Source organism: Macaca mulatta, chromosome 5, assembly GCF_049350105.2.
Source record: "Macaca mulatta isolate MMU2019108-1 chromosome 5, T2T-MMU8v2.0, whole genome shotgun sequence".
NCBI classification, from domain to species: domain Eukaryota; kingdom Metazoa; phylum Chordata; class Mammalia; order Primates; family Cercopithecidae; genus Macaca; species Macaca mulatta.
This window is the reverse complement of record NC_133410.1, coordinates 7,375,829-7,401,756: the sequence shown is the minus strand read 5'-3', so window position 1 is coordinate 7,401,756 and position 25,928 is coordinate 7,375,829. Positions and strand designations below refer to the sequence as shown.

General features: G+C 44.2%; 1 protein-coding gene across 11 annotated transcripts in view; it reads right to left on the bottom strand.

Moving 5' to 3' along the window:
- Positions 1-25,928, bottom strand: part of EVC2 (EvC ciliary complex subunit 2) — a 184,915-nt gene that overhangs the window by 106,130 nt on the left and 52,857 nt on the right. For all 11 annotated transcript variants that reach the window (XR_013417755.1, XR_013417754.1, XR_013417756.1 and 8 more), the window contains 2 exons: positions 9,362-9,686; positions 593-832 (listed from right to left, as the gene is read on the bottom strand). Coding sequence is in view for 4 of the 11 variants with exons in the window: in XM_078003153.1 (XP_077859279.1) it covers positions 593-832; positions 9,362-9,686 (565 nt within the window). In the remaining 7 variants the exon portion in view is untranslated. The remainder of the gene's footprint in view (positions 1-592; positions 833-9,361; positions 9,687-25,928) is intronic.

Sequence of the window (25,928 nt, the reverse complement as noted above, 5' to 3'; positions counted from 1 at the left end):
ATGCACACATACATGCATATATATATATATATGTATGTATTTATTTTGAGACAGGGTCTGGCTTTGTCACCCAGGCTGGAGCACAGTGGTGCTATCATGGCTCACTGCAGCCTCCACCTCCTGGGCTCAAGCAATCCTCCCATCTTGGCCTCCCAAAGTGCTGGGAGCCACCAAGCCTGGCCTATATTTATTTTCCACTGCTATTTACATTAAACATATGTTATGCCAAGCACTAACTTTCCATGAGTCAGCTCATCAAATTTTCTTCACACCGTTGAGAGTGTGGGCATTCTATCACACTCATCTTATAGGTGAGGAAACTCAAAGAAGTGAGGTAACTTGCTCAAGTTCACGCAGTAGACCAGTGGTGGAACTGAAATTCGAATCCAGGTTAGCCTGAGTTCAAGACCTGTACTCCAAGCCACCATTTTCCTTGCTTACTGGAAACCCACACACCAAGAAACAGAAGAGAAAGCTCACTAGTGCACAGTACAAAGGAGAGGCAGGACTGAACTCTGAGAGAGGAGACACTTACTGAAACAATTAAGAAAAATTACTTTTCCATCATAGCCAGGCTGATTTGAGGCATTACCTGTATTTTAGAATAATTTTGCAGCAGCGTTTTAGCCGCCTCTGGCTTCAATTCCCCTTTCAAAATAGCACTTTTTATCTGGGTAAAAAAGATACGGTGCAGTTCGTTTCTCTGGAAAACAGCTAGCTGTCTGTGAGCTTTGGCAAAGTCTTCTTCTTGCTGCAAAGCGAGAGACTTCCTCAAGTGCTCCTGTTCCAGGCCATGGAGGGTCCGCAGAAGGCTGTTGCACTCTACAGCAGACTGGAGAGAGGAGAGGGAGCGTGTGAGAAACTGACACACTGAACATGCACCTACATGTGCACGCAATGCAGTGTGTACAGGCACATGTGCACACACAATGTGTACATGAACACACAGGTGCATGCACATATGCATGACAATATATATACACATGCACATGCAGTATGTGCACGCATATCTGTGCACATGCACACATGCAATGTGTAATGCAATGTACACACATGCAATATGCACACACACACATGTGCACACACAGAACATGCACACACACAAGGCACAAGTACATGTGCACACACAGCATATACACACACAGCAAAAACAATGCACACACATAGACACACAAACAGTACCAAGCTGACAATAATGAGGTTACTAAGCCCTGGAATATGCTGTTCCAACCTCTCCTCCCCTGTTATCTAAATGTTTTCTAGAATAATCTTAAAGCAGAATATTTACAGGGGTGGAAATGTGCAAATCAAACTGCTAGAAAATAGCCTGTAAAAAATGGAAATCTTTTTTTTTTTTAAATGGAAATCTCTTCACTATCAATGGATCATGCTGTCAGGCTCACAAGATTATTTCCCCTGTCTTTCATTCTCAACTTCGCTGAAGAGAAAAATACCAGCAATTAGGCCCAAGTGGAGATCCTTTGGGTAAGGAGAAGCAAAAGAGGCATTAAGAAATGGCTGCTTGGATGCCTGCATAGTATGAGGTCCTGCATGAGGAAAGAAAGGAAGCTTACCTCTACTCAGCTCCTGATGCATTTGCATACAGCCTCCCCGCAATTTCTCAGTAAGACTCATGCCCTCAGAGGGAGCTGCTCTTCACTCCACATGGGTAGGCGGGATTCTAGAATGGACCCTGAGTCCCAGTCCCCAATACACACGCCACATAAATTCCCTCCCTTTGAGCATGGGAATAAATCTGATTAAGTCACTCCTGTGGTTGGTTTACATTATATGGCAAAGCTGAGGGTGTCTTGATGATGTAATTAAGGTCACTAATCAGTTGACTTTGAATTAATCAAAATGAAGACTCTTCTGGGTGGGCCTGACTCCTTAAAAGCACTGGAACCTTCCTAAAGACAGAGACCGTCTCCTGCTGGCTTTGAAGAACCAAGCAGCCATGCTGTAAACTGTCTACGTAGAAGGGAAACTTCTAGGAGCTGAGGGCCTCAGTCTTGTACCCACAAAGAAGTGAATTCTGCAAACAGCTTGAATGAGCTTGGACCAGGACCCCAAGCTCCAGAGCAGAATGCAGCCCAGCCAAGACCTTGATTGCCAGCCTGCAACACCCTGAGCATAGGTCACAGTGAAGCTGTGCCCGGACTCCTGACCATGGACACTGAGACAGTGTTACTCAATGTGTGTGGTTGGTTAGGCAGGAATAGAAAACGGACACCCTCCATTTTATAGGAGAAGAAACACAGCTCAGAGAAGGGAAGAGTTTTCCCAAATTCTCACTCATGCTCAGCAGGGGAGGAAGGATGTTGAAAGCAAGTGTCCAGGCCCCAAGCTCTGAAACTACACAGGCAGTGACAGTGGAGCTTGTTGGTGAAGCGAAGGCAGGGAAAGGCTTACATGTGCAGGAGGCGTGGGTACAGCCATCCCAAATGGCCAATAGAGGCCTGGCCTTGGGAAGCAGGCAGGTGTGGCATCATGCCATAGCTGGGCTGAGCAGAGGCCCAGGGAAGGCAGAAGGGGCTCCAGTGCAGAGGGCAAGGGCCAGAGCTCCCTCACGCTAAACGAGGTCGGAATGCTCTATCACCCACCGGAATTCTCTGGTTGCAGTAAATAGCATCACCTGCTCCCCAATTTCCCAAGTCGCAGACCTGCTCACCTCCACTTCCAATAACTCACAGAAGCTCATAAAGGTGATATGCTGATCTCTAGCTTTCTCTGTCTCTCCAGCTCCTTTTACTTACTGTTTGATTTGTTCAGAATCCGGGCCAGAAAGAGAAACATTATTTGGAGCCTTCCAAAGAGGTCCAAGGGCCAACACATGGCATCCCCTGCCCTGCAGGTGCTCACAGCAAAGCCTAGTGGATGACAGCAGGGGCCACAAGGCTAGAAGTCAAAGGTTTTTACATGCATCCTCTTGGCAACTCTGTCAGACCCATGCCCATACCAACGGTTTGCCTTGCCCCCCAAAGAACAATTCAGTCTTTTTAAAAAGCTGATTTCATAACAAAGGATTAGATTCGACAAAATGAGTCACTCTATATCAGAGAAATGGTATTCACAACTGACTTGATCTAAATCAAAGGATGCAATTCACCAACAACCAGGAGGGTGTCAGGACCCTGAGTCTGGGCACCGCAGGGGCATTCCGCTACGAACGACTAGCTGGTGCCCAGTTATGTCGGTTCATCCATCAAAGTGACCTTTTTTGGACAGTATAGAATTTGACAAGTCACAAACTTCAATTTATTCTAATTAATAGAAATGAAATAAGGGGCAATTTCCATTTAGCTTCTCACAGACAAGATAAAAAGCAGACACACACAAATCCTAAAATAAAACTTTGGGGCCTTTTTTTAGAATTATATGTCTGCAGAAGAATAAAGTATGAGGCAATAATGTATTTGTGCCATAGTGAAACACTCTCTAAAATACATGTGGACAGGACTCTCATGCCCACTCCGAATGGGAGTTCAGAGCCTTGCAGATGCTAGTTCCACCCCTGACCTAGTTCAACCTCCTGTGACAGAGATGAGAAAACTAAGCCCTAAAGCAGGAGAGGTACACCCCCCGGCCTGCCAAGTAGGGGAGGTCATGTTTGCAAACTAGTGAAGCTGCCTGATGTCACAGGCACTAGGAAGTACTAGCGACTGGGACAAAGAGCAAGCCCTGCTTGTAGGGGCAGCCTCTATCCCGTCCACCAAAGGGCTCCGCAGGAATACGGACGTAACACAGCTCAGTCTTCCCATCCTGTAGTTGGAAATCTGGGTTTTCTTATATAACAGTTTACATTTTAAATATTGTCAACAAATGTGCTTTTTTTTTTTTTTTTTTGAGATAGAGTCTCACTCTTCCACCCAGGCTGGAGTGAAGTGCTTCGATCTTGGCTCACTGCAACTGACGCCCTCTGGGTTCAAGTGATTCTCCTGCCTCAGCCTCCCGACTGTCTGGGATTACAGGCGTCCACCACCATGCCCAGCTAATTGTTGTATTTTTAGTAGAGACAGGATTTCACCATGTTGGCCAGGCTGGTCTCAAACACCTAACCTCAGGTAATCCACCTGCCTCGGCCTCCCAAAGTGTTGGCATTACCACACCTGGCCACAAATGTGCATTATAAAGGAATGTGAAAGTAATGATTACTCACCCCCAACACCTTATTGAACTTCTCAATAAAATAGACTTCGGGGAGATAAGGCACATGTATCCTATGGTTTCCAACACCTAGAAAAGCAAGTGTCCCATGGAGGGAGTGTCCCATGGAGGGAGTCGGGGGGATAAACCTGAAGGGAGGGTACAGAAGTTCCAGTGTGAGAAGCACAGGCCTGTATCAGGCTGGCTGGAGCAGCTGCTGTGCATAATATTGACTCTACAGCATTACAAAGTGAAATCCCGCTCAAAAGCCTTGACTGTGCTGTCATACTCCCCGTACTCAACTTAGCAAGACAGGCACAGTGTAAAAATATTTTATAAAAACAAATAATCAGAAACGGTGAAAATGTCAGAATTCTTGTGCTGAAGGAATCTCTTCCTTTAGGACAAAGACTCACACAGGGGTTAGAAAGCCTCAGGCAGCCCAGGACAAGACATCTACTGGGCCTCCACTTTAAGTGGCAGAAAAGCAGCGGGGAGAGCCTGGGTAGAGAAGACGAACCCCAGAGGAAGGACCCAACTCTGAACCGGATGCGGGAAGCTGGATTGCCAGTCACTTCCCCTCCGGGCTTCGGTTTGCCCACCTTCAAGTAGAAAGAGTTCACATTCTGTGTTCTATGCCACGGGCATCTTTAAAAATTACATTCAGTTATGAATCATAGTAACCCTTGTCCAGGGTTGACTCTGTGCCGAGCAATGGCTGAGATACTATATGAGAATTAACTTACTTATTCTCACAACAGCCCTCTAAGACCTCAGGTTTCGTGATTATCCCTGTCTTAAGGATGGGGAAAGGAGACCCAGGGTGACTGGGCAATGTGCCTACTGGAGGAAAAGAGTGAGGAAATAATCCCCAGCTACCTGCCATCCGTGCCTATATCCCCCAATACTCTCCCCAGGGCTTCTCAATGGAGAAATGCTTTGAGAACTATAAGGCATTATATATGCATTTAAATATTATAATATGAACACATTTCAGCTCTCCACTAATTACAGTCAGCTCTCTGTATCTGTGGGTTCTGCACCCATGGATATAACCACCTGCAGGTCAAAAATTTCTGTGCGTATTGAACATATACAGACTTTTTTTTCCTTGTTATTCCCTAAACAACACAGTACTATTTTTTATACAGCACTTATATAAACTACTTATAACTGTATAACATTTATATCATATTAAGTATTACAAGTAATAGAAATGATTTAAAGTATACAAGAGCATTTGTGTAAGTTATGTGCAAATTTGACACCATTTTAAAACAGAGACTTGAGAATTTGTGGATTTTGGTATCCATGGGGTGGGACGGTGGGGAGGGTCCTGGAACCAATGCTTCCTGGGTATCGGGGGAGGGATGACTGTACTTTACTCAGTATCGTACTAAACTTTACTCAGGAAAGCTGATACTGCTCCTTTTGCTTTTCTTTTTTTAAAACCGATTCTTGGTGGAATAATACATCCAAAATATTTTTATGTATTTTATTTAAAGATGACTATAACACATGATGGATAATTATAAAGTAGTCTGTGGTTTTGTGAGATGGAATCACTTGCATGGACTGGAAGGAAACTAGTTCTATTAAATTCTGCAGCTCAGATACTATTTCTGGAAACAGACTGGTTCAAATAAGGTGGCTGCTTGTCTTTGAAAAGGGTAACCTAGGAAATCGAGAGTGATGGTGCCCACCCACTGCACGCTGGTGGGCAAGGTGGTGTGGGTGGGAGAGAGGCTGCAGAAAAGTCATGGAGAATACAAGGTCAGGAAGCCCTGAGGAGGAGAGGGACTGTGTGACAGATGGGAGCAGGGCATAGTCCCAGCATCCTGTCCTCATGCTCTCCACATAAAAAAGCATTGCCCCAGGCAGTCTTTTGACCGCAAAGGCACTGGAAACATTCTAGATGCCCCATAGGATGGGTTCACATGGGGCACACAGCAGAGGCATGTAACCTCCACTGCAGGAGGGGGCAGTGTGCACAGTGGTTGGGGGCGTGCTGCCGAACATGCGGCTGACTGGCCTCAGGTTGGTGAACCTTCCCCAGCTCAGTTTCCTCACCTGTCAAAGTGAGATCCTCTCAGTCCCTACCTCACTGAGTTATTGTGAACAATAAAGAGACGGTCAATGGGATGTGCTTAGAACAATGCCAGACACACTGTGCATGCTAAGGAAGAATGAGCTGTTATTTTTATACATCATATTTTGTAAGAGTATTTAATAAAATCAGCAAATGTGTATACTGTGATGTAAAGTGAAAACAAGAAACATATACAATTATACAAACTGCATAATCCTTACTTTGTAAAAACAAATGGATAAAGCAAAAGGCTAAAATGTATGCTGGCACCTGAGGGCAGCTGTGAAGGCGGCCTGAGCCATCCCTGTATCTCCAGGGTTAGGTATACAGTAGGAACTCAATAATGGGCCAAATGAATGTTCCTCTGCCATTGAGTGGTGGGATGGGCTTCCCTTTTTTTTTTTTTTTTTTTTTCCCAGGGCTTTTTCTTTTTCAGCTTTGGATCTGAAATCAGATAGGCTTTCTGTAAGGAGCCATATTTTAGACTTTGCCATCTGAGGTCTCTGTTACGTATTCTTCTTTCTGTTTGTGTGTTTGATTTTTAAAACTCTTTAAAAATGTAAAAAACATACTCAACTTGTGGGCCACACAAAAACAAGCCGGGCAAGATTGGGCTTGTGTGTCCTTGTTTGCTGACTGCTGCCTTAAGGTACTGTCCAGGCCTCCCTTGTTAAGCATGTATTATTTTTAAAGGTAAAAAAAATTGGCCATGCATGGTGGCTCATGCCTGTAATTCCAGGACTTTGGGAGGCCGAGGTGGGCGGATCATCTGAGGTCAGGAGTTCGAGACCAGTGTGGCCAATGTGGTGAAACCCTGTCTCTACTAAAAATACCAAAATTAGCTGGACGTGGTGGCAGGCGCCTATAATCCCAGCTACTCAGGAGGCTGAGGCAAGAGAATCACTTGAGCCCAGGAGGTGGAGGTTGCAGTGAGCCAAGACTGCACCACTGCACTCCAGTCTGGGTGACAGAGTGAGACTCTATCTCAAAAAACAACAACAAAAAAAATTGTAACAGATTCTGGAAGGAATCAAAAGAGAGATAATGGGATCATTTAGAGGCTGAATCACCGAACAGTGCATTCAATACATTCTTCCTAAGGGCCCGGTTCAAGGATGCGTGATGTTGACCAGCACAGTCACAGACAGGGCATCAGAGGCCAGTGTCGGTGAGGGAGGCTGCAGTGGACTGAATGGTGACACCCCCACCCCCTAAAAAAGGTATGTCTAGATCCTAACCTCAGGACCTTATTTGGAATAAGGGTCTTTCCACATGAAATTAATTTAAGATCTTATTAGATCATCCCGGATTATTTAGGTGGGACCTAAATTCAATGACAAATGTCCTTATAAGAGACAGGAGATGAGAGGGTTACCCGGGAAAAGTCCACAGGAAGACAGAGCAAAGATTCAAGTAATGCAGCTACAACCCAGGAACACCTGGAGCCACCAGAAGCTGAACCGAACACGGAAGGATCCTACTGACAACTAGATTTTGGACTTCTGGCCTCCAGAACTATTATATAACAGAATAAATTTCTGTTGTTTTAAGCCACTAAATTTGTGGTGATTTATTAGGGCAGCCACAGGAAACCAGGACAGGACAGCCAAAGAGTACACAAGCCACACCCTAAAATGAGATGGTTCTGAAGGCAAGGGAGGCCCCAGGAGCAAGGCAGCAGATGCGGGCAGGACAGTGAGGACCTCGCCCCTTTTCTTTACTGCTCATCCCACATCTGACTACAGATGACCATCTGTGAGTCACGAGCTGTTAACAAGAGAGCTGTAGATGGCCACAGTCTGCGGAAGGGAAGCTGAGTTCAGAAGCTTGTTCTTAAGTAGTTGGAAGCCCTCCCTAGGGGAGTAAATGTTCAGAACAGGATTTGCAGGCTCAGGTCACATGAACTGAATAAGCCATCTCTTTCACAGAGGAAAACAGAAATCAGGTTTGATTTTGTACATTCAGGAAAAACTCTAGTTCTTTCAAGGCAGCAAGTGACACAACTTTTGGAAAAACATGAGCTGACTTCTGAGCAATCTGGGCCAGCCCTGGGAAGGCTGAGTGATGAGAACTCCAGCTGAGCACTGTGAGCTGAGAGCCTTCTGCAGCCCATAGGTGCCGGGCAGCTGCTTTTCCTACATTGCTTCTCCCACCCACCCTGAGAGGTGGCTGCCATTAGACTTGTAGTGCCTAATTAAGGCCTTCAGGAACAGAGCTGGAATGTACTAGACTGTGAGTCCAGGTTTTTCTGACTCTAGAGCCTGTGCTGGAGAGAACTGTAACCTAACAGGCTATAGTCCAGAGGGGGACACATGCACTCTGACATCACAACTTTCTGTGAACCATGCCCTCTACAGACGTGCTCTGCTATGAATGAAGCCTTTCTTCTCTACCCATGAATTCTATAGCACTGTGAACATACCTCTATTATAACACAACTGAATAAAGTCTCATTTTTTATGTGTATAGATTTTTTTTATAAGACTATGACCTTCTTGAAAGGAAGAACCATGTCTCATTGTTCCCTATACCTTCACTGCCTAACCCAATGCCTGACGGACAGTAAGTAATCAACACATTTTTGCTAATGAATTCTGGACAGATGGATGGGTAGATGAGTGATAATGGGCAGACAGGTGGATAGGTAGATGGATGGAGGCATGGGTGAATGGGTAAATGGATGAGTGGATGGGTAGATGGCTGGATGGGGAATGAGTGGATGGGTAGATGGATGGTTGGATGGGTGATGGGTGGCATGGATGGGAGGGTGAATGGATAAATGAGTAGGTGGATAAATGAACAGATAGATGGATGTGTAGATGGACAGATGGGTGAATGAGTGGGTGAATGGATGGACAGGTGCATAGATGAATGGATGAGTGGGTGGATGGATGAGTGGATGAGTGGGTGAATGGGTGGATGGGTAGATGGATAGATGATGATGGATGGATGGTGGGAATGGTTGCATGAATGAATGAAAGGGTGAATAGATGAATGGGTGGATGGTTGGATGGGTGACAGGTAGATGGATGGAGGCGGCAAATGGACAGATGAGTGGGTAGATGGATAAATGACAAATCCCTGAGAGAAAGGGAAGTGAATGCCTTCCTTTCAGACCTGTCTTACCCTCTCACTAGCACGTTTCAGCAGCTCTTCTGCTTCCTCCATTGCCATCATCTCTCTCTGGTACTGGTTTTCCATCTTCTTTCTTGTTTCCAGGTCACATTCAGCTGTCAATGCCACCATCTTCCGATCGTACTCCTCTTGTATTTCATTTTCCAGCAACATAAACTGCTTTTTGAAAACATCACTCATTTTTCTCTCTACTTGGGGTGAGAGGTGGCCACTGCTGGTGAGATTTTTCAGTAGAAGGGCAATGATATCCTTGCTGATTTGTGTTCGACAAGCCTCCAGATCTGCATCTGCTCGATTCAGGGTTGCAATCTCCAACCTAGGAAACACAAAAACCAAAAGAAGTCCATTACATGAAATTGCAACAGAAACCAACGGTCTTTCAAAGCTCTGAGGTTTTAAATTATGCGGAGGCAAGGGCTTTCTTTGTCCTCCTTTTCTTCCTTTCCCCGCTCACTTCTGCTTCATCCAATTATTGAAGGCCGTTAGCTGACTCTTACTTAGTAAATTTGTAAGGTACCACATGATGTACAAAAAGGAATGTATAAGACATGTTTTTGTCAACAAGTAACAAGTCAACAACGACAAGGAAACCAAGGGAAAAATGGATAGCTAATATATTTGGAGGATTTAAAAATAAAGTTTATTTTACTTTTCTTCCCATTAAAAATTAATTTATGGACATGACTACTACATGTAATGTCATATCCTGGATGGAATCCCAGAGCAGAACAAAGGACATTAGATTAAAAACTACGAAAATCTGAATAAAGCATGGACTTTGATGACAACTGATACATGATCACACTGTATCAACATTGGTTTGTTAATTTTAACAAATGTAACATAATAATAGAAAATGTTAATAATAGGGGAACCTGGGTGCAGGATATATGGGAATTATCTGTATTATCTTCTCAATTTTTTTGTAAATCTAAAACTGCTCTAAAAATAAAGTCTACTTGAAAATATGTATGAGGCAGTTCACAGAGTCACAGTGTTCTGAAACTTGACTGGTGGTAGTTGCAAAACTGTATATACTTCCAGTAACACATCAGACTGTACTCTTAAAATGTGTGAATTTTATGATATATTAATCATACCTCTATAAAGCTAAGAAAAGCTACATAGGAAAAAAAATAATTTATGTTCATGGTAAAAATAAGTCTGGAAAATAAAGACAAATAGAAAAAGATTTCATTCACTGTGAATCCATCATTCAATCAGAACTAGTGAAGGCATTTTGTTATTTTATTATTACTTTTTATTTTACTTTAAGTTCTGGGATACATGTGCTGAACGTGCAGGTTTGTTATATAGGTTTACATGTGCCATGGTGGTTGCTGCACCTATCAACCCGTCATCAAGGTTTTAAGCCCCTCATACGTTAGCTATTTGTCTTAATGCTCTTCCTTCTCTCACCCCTGACAGGTCCTGCTGTGTGATGTTCCCCTCCCTGTGTCCATATGTTCTCACTGTTCAACTCCCACTTATGAGTGAGAACATGCAGTATTTGGTTTTCTGTTCCTGTGTTAGTTTGCTGAGGATGAGCGTTTCCGGATTCACCCACACCCCTGCAAAGCATATGAACTCATTATTTTTTATGGCTGTGTAGTATTCCATAGTGTACATATGCCACATTTTCTTTATCCAGTCTCTCATTGATGGGCATGTGGGTTGGTTCCAAGTCCTTGCTATTGTAAATAGTGCTGCATGTCTTTACAGTAGAAGGTCATGATTCAATTCAAAGTAATGAAGACATTTTGTCATATTTCCTTCCAGCCTTTTTTCTATGCATATTTTTTCATAAATGTCCACTATTTACACAGATGCATGCAGGTACAATTTTATCCTTTTTTTTCCAATTAACATTGCTATTTTCCAATTAACATTGTTATAGGTATCTTCCAGTGGTATTTAAAAACTAAATGCTTCTTTATAAGGGTTGCAAAATATTTTGTCATGTGATACAGCACCATTCAATGACCATTCTTCTATTGTTGCACATTTGGATTACTTGCAAATTTCAAAATCTAAAATAATCCTGAAGCAAATCACTTTTTACAGAGCTCTTGATATTCACAGTAATTTCCTCAGTACGGATTCCCACGAGAGGAACTGCTGGGTCAGATGTCAGCGACATCCGTAAGTCTCCTGGCACATTCAGACAAACTGCTTTCCAGAAGAGACCCCCAGCCATACATCAGGATCCTCACACTTAGCCCCACCCTCCACCATGTCAAACATCTTTGATCATTTGAATGGTGTACGATTGTAAAAATACAAGGGTTTTAAGAAAACTATTATAAAATTTGCAAGGGCTTCAATATATGACTTCCACATTAACCAGGTTCAAAACTCGTCAATATTGACCAATCTTGTTTTCTCTACTGCCTTTCATGTGTGAGCAATTTAAAGCAAATATCAGATCTGTCATTTTACCTATAAACACCTCACCGTGCTTCTTTAACTGTCAAGGAGTTATATGTAGACAGACCGATCAACAGACAGATAGATGTGTGTATGTCTATGTATCAAGTAACTTGTCTACATGAATATGTACATGCATATCTACTTTACCTAACCTTGTTGATAAAGGGTGGTAAAATATACTACCCCAAAATGTGGTGTTCTGGCATACTGACTATTTTCAGCTAAAGATGCCTCCAAAGACAAACAAACTAGCAAATACCAGATCACTCTGAGCTTCAGCCTGTTTCTTTTTTTTGAGACCGAATCTCACTTTATTGCCCAGGTTGGAGTGCAGTGGTGCAATCTTGGCTCACTGCAAGCTCTGCCTCCCGGGTTCATGCCATTCTCCTGCCTCAACCTCCCGAGTAGTTGGGACTATCGGCGCCTGTCACCACACCCAGCTAATTTTTTGTATTTTTTAGTAGAGACGGGGTTTCACCATGTTAGCCAGGATGGTCTCGATCTCCTGACCTCGTGATCCGCCCGCCTCGGCCTCCCAAAGTGCTGGGATTACAGGCGTGAGCTACCGCGCCTGGTCCAACCTGTTTCTTAAAAGTAGAGGGATGAAATTCCCACATGAAGGATGCCATCCCTATATTGGAAGGAAAGCAACATTCTTATCATCAAGCATGAAAAGTTGAGACCAACATAATTCTATAAAAATAGATCTTGGTAAAATAATTCTTACCTGCCTTTAGCCTCACCACATAATTTAGTTGTTTTTTCACAACGTGCTATTCTTTGTCCAGCTCAGCATATTACCATTCACCTCTAACCACGTCTTTGGGTCTTCATTTCCTTACGTGGGCTCCAGTGTCATGTCAAACTTATATTAAATTTGCATGTTGTTTTCCTGTTAATCTATCTCTTGTCAATTTAATTCTCAGGCCCAGCTGGGACCCCTAAGAGGGCAGAGGTAGAGTGTGACTCCCTACACTGTCATTATTATATATAAAATATTTAAAACAGGCCGGGTGCAATGGCTTACACCTATAATCCCAGCACTTTGGGAGGCCAAGGGGAGTGGATCAATTGAGGCCAGGAGTTCAAGACCAGCCTGGCCAATATGGTGAAACCGCGTCTCCACTGAAACTACAAAAATTAGCCAGGTGTGGTGGCAGGCGCCTGTAACTCCAGCTACTCGGGTGGCTGAGGCAGGGGTTGCAGTGGGCCAAGATTGGGCCATGGCACTCCAGCCTGGGCAACAGGGGCGAGACTGTCTCAAAATAAAAAAAAAATTAAAACAATCCCAATAAGTAGAAATGTCTAGGTATCTGTCATTATTCAGACTACCTCAAGTGTCTCAAAATGTCTTTTTACAATTGAACATTTAATTCAAGAACCAAACAAAATCCCATAATGCCAGCTAAGTTTCCTTTATTCTAGAACATTCTGGCCTTCCATCTTTCCTTCTACAGCATTGATGTATTAGGGAAGTCAGGCCACCATCCTGCAGAATGTCCCATGTTCTGGATTTGACCAGTTGCTTCCATGGGTGTCACCGTACCTCTCTCTATTCCCTGTATTTCCTGTAAACTAACAGTTAGATCGAAGATCTTCATTCAATTGGTTTTACTTCTTTTTTTGAGTGACCTTTAAAAATTGAGACAAAATATACATATATAATTTACCATCTTTTCTTTTCTTTTCTTTCTTTCTTTTTTTTTTTAAGACTGAGTTTCACTCTGTCACCCAGGCGAGAGCGCCATGGTGCGATCTCGGCTTGCTGCAACCTCCACCTCTCAGGTTCAAGCGATTCTCCTGCCTCAGCCTCCCAAGTAGCTGGGACTACAGGCGCCTGCCACCATGCCCAGCTAATTTTTGCATTTTTAGTAGAGACAGGGTTTTACCATGTTGGCCAGGTGGTCTCAATCTCTTAACCTTGTGATCTGCCCACCTCAGCCTCCCAAAGTGCTGGGATTACAGGTGTGAGCCGCCCCGTCCGGCCACCATCTTTTCCTTAAGTGTGCAGTTCAGTGGTAATAAATATATTTTATTTATATTCTTGCTTTCCTTCGTCTAAACCTACCCCTTCCCATGCCTGGGCTCCAGTAACCACTATCCTATTCTATACCTTCACAAGGTCCACTTTTTTAGCTCTCACATGAGTGAGAACATGCGATATCTGTCTTTCTGTGACAGGCTGATTTCACCTGACATAATGACCTCTAGGTCCATCCATGTTGCTTCAAATAACAGGAAGTTGTTCTTTTTTATGGTTGAAAAACATTCCATTGTGTATTTATACCATATTTTCTTTATTCATTAGGGCACTCAGGCTGGTTTCACATTTTGGTTATTGTAAATAGTGCTGTGATAAACATGAGAATGCAGATATCTCTTTGACATATTGATTTCCTTTCTTTTGGACATATATCTAGTAGTGGAATGGCTGGACTATACGTTGGTTCCATTTTTCGTTTTCCAGCATCCCCCACAGTGGTAGTATATTTGTACTGTGTGCTTCCTTTATATCCATACTACAGGGTAAGGTTAGGGTGAACCCATAGGTTCAAGCAGTGTCAGCATGATCCCTGCATTCTAATATTTCTTATCAACCATGCGTCTAATGATTTTAACATCCACTTATTTTTTTTTCTTAACTTTTAAGTTCAGGGGTATATATGCAGGTTTTTCATACAGGTAAACTTGTGTCATGGGGGTTTGTTGTACAGATTATTTTGTCACACAGGTATTAAGCCTAATACCCATTAGTTATGTTTCCTGATCCTCTCCTTCCTCCCACTCTCCACCCTCTGATAGGCCCTAATGTCTGTTGTTCCCCTCCATGTGTACATGTGTTCTCATCATTTAGCTCCCACTTATAAGTGAGAATATGCGGTGTTTGGTTTTCTGTTACTGAGTTAGTTTGCTAAGGATAATGGCCTCCAGCTCCATCCAAGTTCCTATAAAGGACATGATCTCACTCTTTTTCAGTGGCTGCATAGTATTCCATGGTGTATATGTACCACATTTGCTTTATCCAGTCTACCATTGAGGGGCACTTAGGTGGATTCCATGTCTTTGCTATTGTGAATAGTGCTGGAATAAATATACACGTGTATGTGTCTTTACGACAGAATGAGTTACAGTCCTTTGGGTATACACTCAGTAATGGGACTGCTGGGTTAAATGGTAGTTCTGTTTTTAGGTCTTTGAGAAATTGCCACACTGTTTTCCACAATGGTTAAACTAGTTTACAGTCCCATCAGCAGTGTATAAGCATTATTTTTTCTCCACAACCTCATCAACACCTGTTTATTTTTTTATTTTTTCAGATGGAGTCTCGTTTTTGTCGCCCAGGCTGGAGTGCAATGGCATGATCTTGGCTCACTGCAACCGCTCCCTCCCAGGTTCAAGTGATTCTCCTGCCTCAGCCTCCCGAGTAGCTGGGATTAGAGGTGTGCACCACCACATCTAGCTAATTTTGCATTTTCAGTAGAGACTGGGTTTCATCATGTTGGTCAGGCTGGTCTCGAACTCCTGACCTCAAGTGATCCACCTCCCTCGGCCTCCCAAAGTGCTGGGATTGCAGGCATGAGCCACCGCACCCAGCCTATTTTTTGACTTTTTAGTAATAGCCATTCTGACTCGTGTGAGGTGGTATCTCATTGTGGTTTTGATTTGCATTTCCCTAATGATCAGTGATATTGAGCTTTTTTTCATATGTTTGTTGGCTGCATGTATATCTTCTTATGAAAAGTGTCTATTCATGTACCTTGTACACTTTTTAATGGTTTTTCTTTCCTGTAAATTTCTAATTGTTACCTAGATCCATGATTTCATTAGGGGTTTAAAAATGTACATTGTCTAATTCTATCATTTCTTCTGCGTTTTTAAGCTGAAATTCTTCAAAAAGAACTTTCATCAACAATTCTGTTACTCTGACATAAAGTTCAGAGAGCTGCATAATTATTTCTCTTGTATTTTATCAATTTTTTAATTAAAGGGTTGATGTCTAGCAGCCTTCAATGGTGAATAATGAGTTTGGGTTTGTTTGTTTATCAGCTTGTTTTGTTATGTTTTAGCATGAGGGCAAAGGTTTATATAACTTTTCTCAGCTTCCTGAGAATCTGAGCTTTAGTTAACTCTTACTCAGAAACGTACTAAGAGGAAGAACATCAAATAGGTTACCAGGCAACATGGCTTTTAGCAAAAATAATGCCAGATTGGTAAATTACACATGGATGAGAAGACTGGTAAATAAACTAAATACCTAACAGGGATGCCGTACCTTGTACCTCCCTGAGGAAGATGCTTCTTTGAACTGGGCATATCTCTTGTGGGACCCTTGGGGGCGATGTCTGTGAGTTGTTACAAAAGATACTGCCACCTGTGGGGTAGGAGTATTTTAAGCCAGAAAGACTCCTGCACCTGCTTGATGTGGATTGCATCTCCCTGAACCTGACCTGTGTCACCTGGGAGGAAAATGCCCCCCAAACAGTTGTGTAGGCTGCTGTGTGACCTGTGGTGAGGACACCCACAGGGAAATAATGCTGTCCTCACAGCAAGTGGTGTTGCAGACCCTCACGCCTTCTGAGGAGATGAGGCCACGAGTGCCCTGCGAGAGTCTTCTGAGTCCAAATGTTTAACTAAACCTAGGAAGCCCTCTCCCTCTGCATAGCGTCACTGTGAAATCGAAGATTTTTATATATTTGGTAGGTTTTGATCAACTACAGTCATTATTCTTTTTGATGCTCAAATTTTACCATCTTAGATTAAAATAGCTTCCATTCCCTTAAGACACAACTTAGCCTAGTTTTAAACAATAGGTCATTCATTTGCTTCTTTTTCTCAAAAAGTGCTTATTGAACATGTGTCTATGCAACGAGTGCTTTGCAGGTTACAAAGCAAGAAAGAAACACAAGAGCTGCCTCAAGGCAGTGTGTATATGGCTAAATGTCAAATGAACTCAACAATCAATGTTGTACAAGCTCAGAAAACAAAATCCCTTCTCTACTCTGAGGCATACAGAATGGATTTCACACCTTAAAAGAAGCCTCATGTGGCAGGGAGGACAGTGCCCCTGCCAAAGACATTCACAGCCTAATCCCCAGAACTGCAAACATGTTAGGTTTCATGGCAAAGGGGAATTAAGGCCACTCATCAGCTGACCATAAGATTGAGATCAAGAACAAGGCCTTTTAAAATAGGAAAACAGGCAGAAGCAGGGTCAGAGTCGGAGAATGCCATTCAGCGAAGGAAGCCGACATAGGAGTGATGATGTCAACTGTGGAGATAGAAGAAGGGGTCCCAAGTCAGTGAATGTAGGCAGCCTCAAGAAGCTGGAAAAGGCCAGGAAGTGAACCTCCCCTAGAGCTGACATCTTTTTTTTTTAATTGACAAGTAACAGATGTACATTTTCTGGGCCCATGTGATAATTTAATACATTCATTTAATGTGGCAAGATTTAATCAGGTTAATTGGGATAGACATCACCTTAAATATTTGTCTTTTCTTTATGCTAGAAACATTAGAAGTATTCCCTTCTAGCTATTCTGATATGTGCAATGGATTATTGTAAATGATAGCCACCCCACTGATCTATCTACAACTGACATCTTGATTTTTACCTGGTCAGACCTGTATTGGAGTTTGACCTCCAGAACTCTAAGATAATACATTCATATTGTGGTAAACCACAGAGTTTGTGGTAATTTGTTACAGCTGAATAGGAAACTAACACATCTTACTTGACCACTCCATCCATCATTCATTAATTCATTAAGTTACACGACCAAATGTGTGGCTGCTTGTGTTGGGAAAACGGCAGGTGCTGTACCAGTTGCTTTACCAGTGGTTTGCTGTGAAAGCACCTGCTAGCTAAGGGGCCTGGGTAAAGAACTGAGTTTCCATACCAGCACAATGAGGACCACCCTCATAGGTTGCTGTTCAGAGTTAAAGAAGAGAAGAAACAGAAGGCACACAGCACAGCCTGGCCCTTTGTTGGTTCTAAATAATAATAGTTTCCTCATTCTTGGTTCTTCCCTCTCACAGAAGACTGGCTGCAGAGTAGAGTCGGTGCCCACAGCTCACCTTCCCAGTTGCCTGGGAAGACAGTCCCAGAGGCACTCTTCACTGTAACAGTTTTAATGTTAATCACTATGGATAATCTGTCAGAAGAGGCGATGATAAAAACTGTCCGGGTGTTCCAAAGCCACAAAAGAAATGTCCCTTTAAATCAATTAAAATACCATGCCACTAATGAAGCCAACTCTTATCCATTAATTTCCCAAAGGGCTGCAAGAGAGGAAAACAAATATTAAGAATTCTTCATTTCCATACAGAATCAGGTTCACTGGTAAAGAGTTAAATTTTCATTGCCCCCTATGGCATTTTGCCATTTTTAATTATTCAGACAACAATGAAATACACATATTTTTCCACTCCCCTAAAAGTCCCTAACGATCCCATGAGGCAGACAGAGACATTTTGGGCTACATATGCAGGGCTCTGACTCTCACGTGTCTTTACTACTTCAACAGCTCGGCAAAGTTAGCAGGATTCACCCACTGCTTTCTCAGGAACAATTATTTTTTGAGGTCGCAAAATCGAGGTCACAAAAATGTCATCTTGTCACTGTGCTTCAAAGATGAACATATTTTCTCTGGCCAGTTTTGCTACATATACAAACTGTCCAAGTGATATTCCTCTTGGAAGTGACTGACTTCACACAGGAGTTTAGAACCATGTCCAGCACACAGGAACCACTTACTAAATGTAGGCTATTAAAACTTGGGAATAGGTTTGCCGATGATAACATCTTTCTAAGGGGAAACAGTACTGCTTAAATTATCCAAGACCTGATTAATACTTCGATTAGCTATTGATGATAAAAAAAAAGAGAGAAGATGACATTAATTCTTCTTTCTTTCTTCTTATTTCACATAAAAATTAATCAAGTTCTCACCAAATGGCAAGCAAGGTGTCAGAGCAAAATTAGGATAGAATTTGATGCACATGCAGAAAATGTTTTCCAGAAATTGAAAGAGGACTCATTAATCAACATGGTGGATAATTAATTCAGAAGGAAAATGAAATCACCATGGCCATTTTTTTTTTACAATATAAATTTGGCATCTTCAAGGTAGCAGGTGTAAGCACAACAGACCCCCAAAACCAATTCAATATGAGTGAAACTGAAATTTTCCTCATCAGAAGGTAATTCCAATGGACAGATAATGCTGCAAGATTCCTCTCTGGGACCATCAATCATGTTTATAAACTATCCATTTGCAAGCATGGACAATGGAAATTTGAGAAGAAAAATACCTCCTGAGTATATTAGCTGTCCAAATTGTTATGAGAGGTTAAATGAGAGTAAAAATAGTCACCTACATGAGCAAAACACCAATAAGACTTATGACAAACTATTAAATTTCTACTTTGGTAAAACCTAGACTCTAAGGTATAAGAGGTCAGCAGTTTGCATCTTTCCTCGCTGACAATTTTCCTCTTAAAGATTCTATGTTTAGAAGTGGGACTGGGCCTTCCCTCTCCAGGCCCTACTCCTTAAAGGGGCAAAAGATGCAGACAGATGCCACTAACTCTTCCCTCCTGGGGTTTCCACATCACTGCCCACTGCCTACTCCACCCACCGCCAGACTGTGACAGACCGGTCAGCCCTGGAAGAGGCAAAAAGGAGAAGTGGAACTACCTCTCTCTGCCTCAAATCCTCCCTGTCCTTCCTGTGCTTCCCTCCTAACTCTCTTTTACACATATCCTAATCAACTTTTCCTGGAAGGTAAAATTTTGTTATATTTGGAAGCATGGGCTTGGAAGTCACATTAACTTAGCTTCTAATTTCAGCTTTACCCCTCAGGAACTGCATGAGCTCAGGTGGGTTACTGACGTCTCTGAGCCTAGTTTCCCGTTGGCTATGTGAGAATATGATCACCCACAACAAATGACAGTCACTGAGAGGATTAGTAATAGTGCCTTTTATGATCAGGCTTTGTTTTAATTGCTATATATATATAAAAGCCATTTAATCATCACAAAAAAGTCTTATAAGGTAGGTGATTAATGTCTCTCTTACAAGTAAAGAAACTGAGGCACAGAAAAATTAAAATACCTTGTTCAAAGTCACATTACTATTAAATGACAGAACTGGGATTTGAACCCATGACATGTTGCTCCAGAGTCCTTGCTGTACCATCTGTCCTACTGTCTCAAAACAGTACATGAAGCACTTAGCCCAGTCTCTGGCACAGAACAGATGCTGGAAAACATGACTTCTCATTGCTGTGGCTGTTGTTATGTCTGGCATGTCTTTCTTGATCTCATTCTTTATGGCAGAGAAAAGAAGATGCAGGGGAAACATGTTAAACCCATGGATGGATGGGTGGATGGCTGCAAGGGTGAATGGATAGATGGACAGATGGGTGAATGGATAGATGGAAAGATGGATGAATGGATGGATAGATGGAGGGATAGATGGATGAATGGATGGATGGATATGGATGAAATGAATGGAGGAATGCATGGGTAGGTGAATAGATGGGTTGATAGATGACTGACTGGCTGGACGGAAGATTGGATGGGTAGATGAAGGATGGATGATACATAGAGAGATGGGTGAGTGGATGGATATATAGATGGATGGATGACAGGTGGACAGGTGGGTGAATGGGCAAATTGATAGATGGGCAGATGGGTGGATGAGTAGAGAGAAGGATGGATGGATGAATAGATGAATGAAAAAATGGGTGGGTGAAAAAGATGGGTGGATGGATGCATGGGTGGAAGGACAGATGAGTAAATGGATGATGGATGGGTGAAAGAGTAGGTGCATGGGCACATGGGTAGGTAGAAGAACAAATGAATGGGTGAGTGGGTAGATGGATGGATGGATTAGTGGATGAATGAATGATTGATAGGTAGGTAGAGAGATAACATTTGAAACCCTTATTTGAAAAGGCAAATGTGCTCTACCTGATGGTTAGATGATGATCATAGGAAACAACTGTAGGATGGAAAATGTATAGGTGGCTTTAGAAATGGGATAAACCTTGGATGTCAGCTAAGTCACCTTTCCAATCAAGACCTGGGTTTTCTCAATATCTTCTCTGCCAGGCAGTCCCCAGCCTCTGCCATGTGCACCCACCACAATGGGGAGCTAGCTGCCCCTCCAGGCTAACTCCCCTTATAGAAGAGCTTAGAGAAGCAGAAAGGCCTTCTTCATAATTAGCTGACATTTATATCCCTAAAATTTCCATCACTGCCCCAGTTTCCACTGTCTTATCCACGACAACCTTGCAGATATCTGATGATTATGATCAGGTGAACACAAAATATCACCAAACCAGGCTAAACAGCCTTAGGCTTCTGACACGGAGTCTTGCAGGCCATGGTGGGGATTTGGGTTTTACCAGGGAACAGGGTAAAGCTGGTGAAGGCTTTTCAGCACAGGTGGCCCAACCGGATTCACTGAAAAGGTACCTCTGGCTGGTGTGTGAATGGACTGGATGGTCAGGGATAGACGTGAAGTTGGTGGCAGAGGCCAAGAAAGAAATGGCAATGGCTGAGATTCAGGTGCTGCTGATGAGATGGGAAGAGGTGGAGAGCTCCAGGAGGGAGAGGGGAGAAGTCCTACGTAGGGACCAGTGTGCAGGTGAGGAGAGGCTGCATTAGGATGGCACCGCAATTCAGCCGCCTGTTTGTAGTAAACACCATGTTTACCACATGTGACACTGTATAAATGGATTTCTGGTTATGGACAGATGCACCCTCTGGGAATGTCAGCTGCCCAGCACTGAGATGGAGAACTGCATGTGTTTCCTGTGACTGCTGCTGTAACAAAGTACCACAAAGTGGGTGGCTTCAACCAACAGAAATGTGTCACTCGGAGACCAGAAGGCCGAGATGAAGGTGTTGGCTCATGCAAACGGTAGGCAGCTGTGCCAGGAAATTAAGGTCCTCAGGAGCATCCTCCAGCCGGCAAGGGCTGCTGGTGGATAAAAACCCCAAGGTGAGGGAGGTAGCAGGGAGGGTCTGCAGCCTTAGATGAGGATTCTTGTGACTCAACTTTGAACCAACTAGAGGATGCATCTTTGGGGTACTCTGCTCTCCTGCAGAAGTTCTCAAACTATTAAACATCAGAATGTACAAGAACGATCTGAAGATACAAAATGCAGCTCCCCAGGCCTGCTCTCAGGTTCTGGTTCAGAAGGTGTGGCTTAGGGAGATGTACTTGTTTCCTAGGGTACTTTCCTATGTAGCCAAGTACCATCAGCTGGATGGCTTAGAACAACACTTATTCCCTCCCAGTTCTGGAGGCCAACAGTCCAAAGTCAAGGTGTTGGCAGGGATGGTTCCTCCTGCAGGCTGTGAGGGAGGATCCGTTCCATGCCAGCTTGGTGTTGCCAGCAACCCTTGGTATTCCTTAGCTTGTAGCTGCATCATTTCAGTGTGTGCTTCTCTTCACATGGTGTCCGTCCTGTGTCTATGTCCAGATTTCCCTCTTCTTATGAATATACCAGTCATGTTGGATCAAGGCCCACCCTAATAGCCTCACCTTAGTGAGGTTACAACTGCAAAGATTACACTTCCAAATAAGGTCACACTCACTGGGCCCAGGAGTTATGACTTCAACATAGCTTTGTGAGGGGACGCAATTCCACCCATAACAGCAACCCTGAAGGTACTGCAGTCCCTCTCCATCCATGACAACATCCAAGTAGAAATGGGTTGGCCATCCATTAGGCATACCAGAGACTATTCCTGCCCTAGCTGAGAATTTGGGCCAGATGACCACTAAGATCCTGTGCAGTATCCAGATTCTAAGATTCTGTTTTCCTGGGAAGGTGTAAATTGCTTTATCTTCAGGTTAGCTCTTAGCTCATGAGCTGGGAAAATGTTCTCTCCCCTAAGAAAGGTAAGGCCCTGGTAAAGTCTTTTCCTCTGGAGAGAAAAGGGGCATTTGGTAAAAACGAGGGAAATCTGAACAGACTGTGAACTTTAGCTAATAATAATGTATCAATATTGGATCATTCACTGTAACAAATGTAGCATGCTAATATAAGACATGAGTACTAGGGTAAACTGGGTAGGGGAGATAATGGGAACTCTCTCTGTGTTCTCCTCTCAATATTTCTACAAATCTAAAACTGTGCTAAAATATAATCTATTAAGTAAACAAAAAGTAGAGCTGGACTCCTTAGTATGCGCCTGTTACAAATGAGGCCCACCCTCTCTTCAGCACTGAGATGCCAAGAATCTGGAGCTGCAACGGGAACTTGAAACAAGAGGTTGAAAACAGGCCGTGCCTGGTGGTTCATGCCTGTAATCCCACCACTTTGGGAGGCCGAGACAGACAGATCACCTGAGGTCAGGGGTTCGAGACCAGCCTGGCCAACATGGTGAAACTCTGTATGTGCTAAAAATACAAAAAGTAGCCGGACGTGGTGGTGTGTGCCTGTAATCCTAGCTACTCAGGAGGCTGAGGCAGAAGAATCGCTTCAACCTGGGAGGCGGAAGTTGCAGTGAGCCAAGATTGTGCCACTGCACTCCAGTCTGGGTAACAGAGTGAGACTTCGTCTCCAAAAAAAAAGAGGTTGAAAACAGCCTATATATCCTATAGGGAGAAGAGGGAGCCTGGAGTCAGTCCTGGAGCCCAGGGAAGGCCCCGCGGCAGAAACTGCAATTTTTGAGGGGTCTCTCAGAAGCTCCTCTTTGAGAGAAGAGGGGCACACATGAATTTCTCTGGGTTCTGGAATCCACATGCCAGAGAAGACCTCTCACTGGAGATGCCTCTTCCTTGCATTTACATCCTTGAGGTTTCAACTTAGCAGTCAGCTTTCCCTAAGGCGACTCTGCCCACCTACCCTTCCCTTGCATTTCCAAGGGTTTCCTCCAATCCTTGGTGGGCAACAGCAGTGCAGGCCTGGAGCCCAGGGGCATCACTGCGGGGGTGGCTGGAGTTTTGCTGATGTTTTCTGAATTCCACCCGGTGCCTGGAGTGAGGAGAATCCTATGGACTGTGCCGTTGAGGAAACCTGGAACCCAGGCTTGGCCTGGGCGTGCGGGGCATGGTTAATCTGTGTCCAGGAGTGCAAGAGCACCATTCCAGGCCGCTGAAGGAAGCCACTCTGTCGTTGAGTCGGGCCCCGCTGGCCATAACTGAGCAGAATGAGCAGTTGGGGACGGAGTGAGACACATGCTGAGTGTCACGGGTGGGGTGGAAGCTGCCATTGCAATGGTGGTTCCACCTTGCGCTATACCCTGCACCATGCCTCTCGGCGCATGAGCCCTCTCTCCCTGTAGACAGTGGGCATGGACAGGCTCCCTGCTTTTCTTGGCTTCCTCCCCAGCACCCAGCCTACATCATGCCTAGTGCTGAGGGAGAGCACAGTAAACACTTGCCAAAAGAACAGAAGGTGTTTGTCAGACAGAACTCCTCAAGAAACCCTCACCTTGCTGGAAGGTGACAGTGAGAGTTGCCGTGGGAACCCAGCAGGCGTTCCCTCCGCTCTGCTCTGCTCTGCTCTCCAGCGGCCCCTTTACAAACTCCGTAAGAACCCTGCCATGTCGGGTGCTGCACAGGAACCCACCACCTGTCAAGAAATCCAGAAGCGAGGATCCGGTTTGAGGACAGGGCTGCTGTCCACCTTAGCTGACCTTTGCTCCTGCCAACCATCTGGTGCTCCAGGTGAACTCTGATACTGATCCTTCCAGAAAGGTAGAAGGGCCTGGACACGGGTTATCTGTATTATGGGGCTGGAGTGAGGAGAGATTCAAGGGTCCACGAGGACCTTCTTTCAGAGAGTAAGGCCTCTTCCCCACCACCACCCACGTGTCCAGTCTCCTGCACATATTCCTCTGGCACTCGTTCCCCCTGCTGGAAATGCCCCATGCACATTCTGACAAGTCTTAATGGCCCTTGAGACCCAGCCCAGACGTGCTTTCTGAGGTTCACCTGGTGCCGCCAGGCCTGCGCCACCAAAGGGACAGGATTTGATATGGGAAACAGTCACAGTCCGAGCATCACAGACCGTGCTGAGAGCCTCGGAGGGAGAGCACGCACGCACAGTCCCTGGCATGGACCAAATGCTTAATCCATATGGAAGAAGAAATGGAAGGAAGAGAAGGAAGGGAGGGAGGAAGGGAGAAAGAAAAGAAGAGAGGGAGGGAGGGAGGGGGTCAGAGTTTTAAAATAGCTTAGAACTTGGAAGGGAAAGAGATGGGCATTATTTTTAAGCCTTGAAAAACTGACCACCACCCCACAAGGACCTCCAGTGGAATATCTCACAACGGGTCATGAAGTGAGATGATTCAATTCCAGAAGTATTTCCTGAGCATCTGCCATGTGCAAGGAACCATGTCTATCCCACTGAACCCTGAGGGAAGCAGGGGAGGTGGGGGAGCTGCGCTCTGGTCTCAGAGAAGTGCTGCCTCCACGCAGACCTCGGGCCCTTCCCTCTTTGTGAGTCTCCTCCTGCATGATCCAAGAAGAATCTCCACCAAATGGTCTGCAAACAGCCAGGAAGCACCAGAGGATGTCCCGGCCTTGGAGTCAGAAGACCTGGGTTTGAGCCCTGGACCAACCATTGCTGATGGAGAGGTAACCGTTCCCAGCATTCCCGTGTCTAAAAACACCCCTCAGCTCCTCGGAAACATTCCAGAAACCATTCTCTGACACACCCCTTCGAGTCCTCTAACCCACTGACCTCCTCCTTTTACTTCTTCTCAAGGCCCCTCAAGTCTCCACTTCCTTCCTCATCCTCTTGAGATGTTGTGATCACTTCCACCCAAAGATTTGTAGCCCTAATTCCTGGAACCTGGAAATGTGACCCTCAAAGGGAAAAGGGCCTTTGCAGATACAATTAAGTGAAGGATCTCGACACGAGGAGACTATGCTGGATTATCCAGTGAGCACTAAATCCAGTCCCGAGTGGCCTCCTAAGAGAGAGGCAGAGGGAGATTTCATACATACAGAAGAAGGGGAGGCCACATGCAGGCAGAGACGGAAGTAAGTTGGCCACAAGCCAAGAAGTGCTGTGGTCTTGGAAGCCCCAGAAGCTGGAAGAGGCAGGAACAACCCTCCCAGAGCATTTGAAGGGAGCATGGCCCTGCTGATACCTTGATTTCA